The sequence below is a fragment of the Arvicanthis niloticus genome, chromosome 14, assembly GCF_011762505.2.
Source record: "Arvicanthis niloticus isolate mArvNil1 chromosome 14, mArvNil1.pat.X, whole genome shotgun sequence".
Classification (NCBI taxonomy): Eukaryota; Metazoa; Chordata; class Mammalia; order Rodentia; family Muridae; genus Arvicanthis; species Arvicanthis niloticus.
This window is the reverse complement of record NC_047671.1, coordinates 43,512,228-43,519,652: the sequence shown is the minus strand read 5'-3', so window position 1 is coordinate 43,519,652 and position 7,425 is coordinate 43,512,228. Positions and strand designations below refer to the sequence as shown.

At 35.9% G+C, this 7,425-nt stretch overlaps 1 protein-coding gene across 1 annotated transcript in view; it reads right to left on the bottom strand.

Moving 5' to 3' along the window:
* LOC143434318 (serine protease inhibitor Kazal-type 11-like) overlaps window positions 1-1,418 on the bottom strand; it is a 38,349-nt gene extending 36,931 nt beyond the window's left edge. Inside the window, exons 1-2 of the mRNA XM_076912714.1 lie at window positions 1,337-1,418; window positions 873-943 (exon numbers count right to left, since the gene is read on the bottom strand). Of these exons, the coding sequence (XP_076768829.1) occupies window positions 873-933 (61 nt within the window). The 5' untranslated portion in view covers window positions 934-943; window positions 1,337-1,418. The remainder of the gene's footprint in view (window positions 1-872; window positions 944-1,336) is intronic.
* Window positions 1,419-7,425: the final 6,007 nt, after the last annotated feature.

Below are 7,425 nucleotides of genomic sequence, written 5' to 3'. Positions count from 1 at the left end.
AGTATAGGTGCCAGAACTTCTACAACAATGGTCAACAAGTGACAGAAGACAGCATTTAAGAAAATTGTCTAGATCTATCACTGAAAAAGGTGTATAGTTTAAATTATTATCAAAAATTAATTGATAGTGTTAACTTATGAAAATAACCCCTTGTAAATCAGCTGATTTGCCCCATAGGAAGCAATGAGTGAAAATTAGAACATTAATATTCTGAAGAGATATTAAGATATTAGCATCTTAGGTCTATCTAATGCATCACAATTACTTTATTTTCACATTCACAATATGTATATGGAAGAAAACCAGTGAGTTATCTCTTTACACCAAATTTGACATTAAAGGATTCAATTTGAAAATTATATAGGAGGTAGTGTCATGGAACATGAGCGCTGGAAGATACTACTACTTTCCATTCATTACATTTAACCACTACCTGAGCTCCAGCATAGGATGAGGAGAAAAATCTTCAATCTGTATAATAATGGCAACAACAATATAAAAAATTCACTACATGTTTCTTTTGAATTTACTGTATTAAGAGAATCCCTTTCACTGCATTTTCTCAGCTGACTTTAACTTTGTAAGCTCAAACAATGCTCATAGCTCAGTCTTGTAAGCAGCTGGCATAATGCTTATAAAACTTTGTGGTTTTTATACCACCCATTCTAATTCAATTCCCATTCTCAAGGTCTCTAAGAAGAATGAATAGAGGTCATTCACAATGTAATTTTCAAAGACTTTTGTAACATGCTTTGTTTCATTTCACTTCAGAAATTTAATATTCCCAAAGTCCATCCATTCTTGAATTGCTGTGAATCCCTCCAGAATTACCTGACTTCTGGGGCAAAAGCATTGTAAGAAATGTTACTCACCAAAATAAAGAAGAAGTACCAAAGTCAGGATAAAAAGAAATTTGATGCATGTTGAAGACATTTTATCAAATCTATGGAATAAATATTTAAGACCATTTATAACACATTTCCAGTGAAAGCCTCTTGTAGATAAGTGAACTACTCTATGCCTTTTCCCAGTGTTGCTAATTCTGCTGCACTCTTCCCTTATTCTTCCTTGAATCCTCAGAATCAACAAGACACAATCTGAGCACAGAACAACTCTTAGAAAATGGCAATGCTCATTGCACATCTAAGGTCTTATTCTCCCAACCCTTGCCTTATCCAGGGGATATGTAGCTTTTTTGGAAGGAAATGTCTATAATGGAATCCCATATTTTTCTTTTAAAAATCAGAAATAGTTCTTCTACAAGTAAAAGACCTGGAAAAGTTTTTATGGCAATTCTACAGTGTAGTGTAAACTCAGAGTGTCTCTACCCACCTACCTGAAAACAGAAATGAAGATAAATCAGCACTCTCTGCTTACTGCTTGTTCTGATTCTTTTACCTTGTCACACATGATCATTCATCCCTTGAGCCCTTTTTATATCATTTTACTGAGGACATGGGTGGAGGTAATATAAACAGCCAACCACAGATAAAAGACAAGTATTCTTTGTTCTCACTGAGTCATCGATGTACCTACTAATGAGATATAGCAACCCTTGTCCAGGAAAACTTCTGTTGATATAAGATGATTTGAAACTTATCTGGATTTACCTTGAACTAAGAAAAAGGATAAGGCAATGTGTAGTAAAAAATTCTGAGATAAGGAAGCTATCCAGATAATTAGATTGAAAACTATAAGAAAATAGACTCAGAAGGCTTACATGTTAGATAATCTTGAAATCCAGACAAGTAGATTTAATAGGCTATTTGGTATTCTTCATATGTTTTGTTTGAGGTACTTATAGAATCACACAGAGTTATAGGTACTTACACAGAGTGTGGCTGTGAAGTATTTAATCAATTTCCAACTGTAACATCTGTACATCTACAGCACAAATTTAAGACCAGGAGTAGATTTCAAGCAGGAATAATCTTTGGAGGAGGAATCTTTCCCAGAGTCATATTTCACCACCAAGGTACTGTGTCTATTCACACACAACCCTGAAATTTGGTATGTTTGAGAAGCTCCCAAAAGAGTCTCTGGCAGGCAAAAAGGATAAAATCTTATAAAATTTTATAACATCAGGTGGTAGGAGGTGGAGGTACCTTCCAGAATGTACCGGAGACCTGGGAGGTAAGAAACTCTCAGGAATCATATGGAGGTGACCTTACATAAAATGCCCTATAGTAGGGAGAGGGAACTTGTAGAGCCCACCTCTGGCAGAAAGACTGGGCATCAAGTGAGACAGGGGGTTGCCATCCCATAGTCAAAACTCTGGCCCATAATTGTTCCTGTCTGAACAAACTAGAGGGAAAAAATGGAGAAGAGCCTAAGGAAAAGGGGATACAGCAACAGGCCCAAAGTAGGATCCAGCTCAAAGAGGGGTGCCAAGGCCTGACACTATTACTGAGGTTATGTAGTGCTCACAAAAAGGGACCTATCATGACTTCCCTCTAAAAGATCCAACAAGCATCTGAAAGAGTCAGATGCAGGTATTTACACCCAACCAATGGACAGAAGCTGCTGACCCCTGTGGTTGAATTAAGGAAAAGCTGGAAGAAGCTGATGAGGACAGAGATCTTGTAGGAGCACCAGCAGTCTCAACCTGGACTCCCTGAGATATATCAGACACTGAATTACCAACAAGGCAGCATACACCAGCTGATATAAGGCTCCCAACACATATACAGCAGAGGACAGCCAGGTCTGGGTTCAGTCAGAGAAGATGCATCTAACCCTCAAGAGACTGGAGGCCCCAGGGAGTCTAAAGGTCTGGTGGAGTGGGTATTGGGGGTGGGGACATCCTCGTGGAAACAGGGGGTAGGGAGGAGGTATGAGATGGGGAACAGTCGGAGGGTAGACCAGGAATAGGATAAAATCTGAAGTATAAAAAAAAATTAATTTAAAGAAAAGAAAAAAAAAAGTAGACGTAGGATGCAAACACCAGAAAGAGAGGAAGAAGCTCAGAGGATAAGTTGAGGCCACAATGGAAAAAAGTCCTAAGAAACAAACTCATAGTTTGATCTATTGGAGTAGGAAGCTCTTTGAAGTTTAAAGTAGGAATTCACTGGAGAGTTTTAGTTCAAATCCTAACTAACATCTTGAAAGAGCTTTAGCATTGAGCACCCCAGTTCAAATATTATGTGACCAAATGACTTTGATGAAGTAGTAAGGCTTCATCATCTTCATCTTTTTAACATCAAATGTGTAAATAATTTCTACTTCAATTTTCTCATTAATTTTAAATTTTTAAGATATTCCATGCATGTACATCACAATTATATTTTCCATTTATTCTAACCTGCCTTTTAAAATAATGAACAAACCTTTAATTTAGAAAAGAGAAAAATTTAAATTTAGCAATATTCTATGCAAATGTAGTAGATGTGACATTTGGAGTGAAATGACACAAATGCACAAACCTGCAATCACTGGGAATCCCTTTTTTTTTCTTCACACATTGAACAACACCCACCTCCATTTCATTATATAAAAACAGGATCATACTGTGTTATCAAGCTATCAAGACTCACAATCTTTTTTCTACAACCTCTTGAGTTTGCTGGCATTCTCTTGAAGGTTACTAGAATCATAATGAGTACCTTGTTACTTTACAAATGTACTGATAGGCAGAAATCACTGAAAACATAAGCCAGCACAAGTAATATAGGTCACATTTGCACATACACATACACACATGTGTGCGTATTTCTATAAACACATGAATAAATACATATTTACTTAATGTTAAACTTTTAAATGTTTTCAGTGTGTGTACTCTTTATATATGGTGCTGTATTGCATGTAAACAATTTATTTACGGTGTGTAATACATAGTGAGCATACTCTATCCATAATCCCTATGTTCCCTCTTTCTACTTCTGTTGACATTAGTTCTCTGGGTTTCTCCAAACAGTGTCAATTTTAATTTTTAATCTTTTAATGCTTTTAAAATTTGGTCTTAAGTTATTGATACACTGAAACATGAAATTGTACAAGTAATAAAATCTTGTGGGCTTTCATATTTATTATGTAATTCATATAAATATGGCATAATTTTTAAAAATAAAAAGAAATATATATATATATATATATATATATATAAAATTGAAAGGACATTACTTAACTTCATATGGAAAAACAAAGAACCAAAGGTAGCTAAAGTAATCTGGAGTAATGAAAGAACATCTGGATGTATCAGCATCCCTGATTTCAAGCTCTACTACAAAGCTATAAAAATGAAACTGTAAGTAGTAACATAAAGCAGACATGTTGATCAATGATATCGAAACAAATACCCAGAAGTAAACCCACACACCTATAGCTATCTGATAAACCAAAAATACACAATGGAAAACAGGAAACATCTTCCACAACTAGTGCTGGTATAACTAGATATCTGCATTTAAAAGAATTCTAATAGATTCATATTAATCACCCTGAATAAAACACAAAATTAACTAAATCAACAACATAAACCAGGTACAGTGAACTTGATGGAAGAGAAAGTAGTGTTTATAGTCTTGAGCACCTGAGCACAGGACACAACTTTCTGAAGAAAACATATTAATGAAGGCACTAAAATTCACAATTAATAAATGGAAAATTGTGAAACTGAAAGTTTCTGTAAGGCAAAGCAGACTGACAATTGGACAAAATGGCAGCCTGAAGAATAGAAAAATGTTTCCACTACCTCCATATCTCTGAGAAGAGCAATATTGAAAATGTATAAAGAACTTAAGAAACTAGACATTCCTTAATAATACAATTAAAAAATGGAACACAGATCTAAAGAGAAATTGTCAACAGCAATTTCAAATGTCTGAGAAATACATATAGAATGTTAGCCACCCTTGACCATGAGGGTAATGCAAATCAAAACAATTTTGAGACTCCATCCTATACTTGTCAGAATGGCTAAGATCAAAAACACAAGTTACAACTCATGTAGGTAGGACATGGACCCAGGGAAACACTCCACCACTGCAGCTGGGAGTGCAAACTTGTAACAAACATTACAGATATATATGCTTGTTCCTCAGAAAATTGAGAATTGATTTACCATAAGACCCAACTATACCACTCTCAGGCATGTATCCAAAAGACATTCTATCTTATCACAAGAACACTCACTCAACTCTGCTCATAGCAGCTTTATTTGTAGTAGACAGAAACTGGAAACAACCCAGATATCCCTCAAACAAAAAACAAATAAAGAAAATGTGGTACAATTTCACAATAGATTATTATTCATCTATTAAAAAGAATGGTATCATGAAATTTTCAAGCAAATTAATGGATCTAGAAAAAAACTTAATCTGAGTGAAGTAACCCAGTCTCAGAAAGACAAACATGGCTTGTACTCACTTATAAATAGGTATTAGCTGTTAAATAAATGACAAACATGCTACCATCCACTGACCCAAAAAGTCTAAATAACAGGAAAAGAAATAAGGAGATGCATGGATCTGAGTAAGAGAAATGTAATATATTTTGTGGGTTGACTGGGGGCTAGTGTGAGTGAGGACAAGAGGGAATAAATTCAGGGGATTGAAGAAGAGTATTGAGAGATATCTGGAATTGAAAGGCATTTGGGAGGCAATGTAGAAATTATTTGCAGTAGGAACTCCCAGGATTCTATGAGGAGAATCCCAGGGAGGCTTCCTATTAATGGAGGATATGAAGCCTAAATCATTCATCTTCTGTAACCAGAAACCTGGTGGGAATGATACAACAACCCAGATACAAAGCCTTTGACCTACAACCTGTCTTGCTGCAAGATATGCTGTGGCAATGGAGCTGCCGAACTTGTGAGAGTTGCAAGCCAATGACTGGCCTAACTTGAGACCTATACCTGAGAGGGAGATTATGCCCAAAGATGGATAGAGACCTAGGGTATCAAAAACAACCAAAACTCAGTAATATGATTCCTAATGGCATTCTACTATGCTCATGGATAGGTTCCTAGCACAGTCATCATAATAGAGGCATCCTCCAGCACCTGATGGGAACAGATGAAGAGACTCAGAAAACTGGTAGTAGGAGAGTTCCCAAATTGAAGACCTCGATCAGGTTCCTCTTCTTGGAGCTTTGAAAAACCCTGTGGAAGAGGGGATAGAAGAATCCTAGGAGCTAGAGAAGTAGAGGACACCAAGAGAACATGGCCCAAAGAATCAAATAACTGAGGCTCACCAGGGCTCACTGAGATGAATCCACATTCACAGATTATGCATGAGTTCCAGACAGGTCTTCTGTGTATATGCTATGGTTTTTAGCTTAGTGTTTAGAGGGAGCCCTTCCAGTGGGAGAGGGAGTGCCTCTGACTCTATTTTCTCTTTTTGGGACACTCTTCCTCCTACTATGGTGTGATAGTTTTATGTAGTTTTATTGTATCTTCTTATTCCATATTTGATTCATATCCCTGAGAGGCCTGTTTCTATTTAAAGAAATGGAGCAGGAGTGATCTGGCTGCAGGAACCTAAGGGGAAACTCTGTTACATATGTATTGTGTGAGAGAACAATATTTTTAAAAATACCTATATAACTCAAAAAAGAAAAAAGGAAATAAAGATAGTAATACTGAAAATAACTGAACTGAATATGACGATGAAAATGAAAAACACATGAGGTCAAACTCAATAAACTTCAATAGAAAACTTCAATAGAAAGCTGTCATAGCCTGGATCAAATACATGAAAAAAATAGGGAAAGAAGACAAAATAGAGGAATTGGATCACCCAGGCAAGATCCATGATAATTTCTTTTACTGGGTGAGGAAAACATTTAAGAACATTTTTATACCATGAAGACAAAGTCTACCAAGTATAAATTTATAAAGAGAGGAATTTAATCCAACCTGATGAGTTTGTTTCAATGTGTTCATATGTGTCTGTATTTAAGAGTAACCATAAAGCCAGTTATTTCTTATAGTTCTTCATTTGGTAGTGGAACCTTCTGAGACTTCCCCTCTCTAATTTGTTCTGTCAACTGGCACTATCACTTTCCATTGCTTCTTTAAGTGACCTTATTGTTGCCTTTTTGTTTGTGAAACTTCTCTGTTGTGTGCAGAATACTGTGTCTCACAAAAAGCATCATGGTCCTCTTCACCTTGCATTGTTTGCCTCCCTCTTCTGCAGTGTTCCCTAAGCAGTAGGTATAGGGTTTAAGATGTAAATGTATCAACATGGATTGTCACCCTGCAGTCTGACCTGAGAAACTTGAATAAATTTTAACAGTTCCAAATGTAATCATGAACACAGTTTTTTAAACTTTAACAAACTTTATTCTGATAGAGCTTAGTTATTTTAGCTTTCTCCTCATCTTGCTCCATTGTTTTGTAAAAATCTTCTGCTTTTTAAAACTGACTTAAATTTAACTTTCCCTCATAAGGTGTCTATGTTCTCCATTTATTTATTTATTTATTTA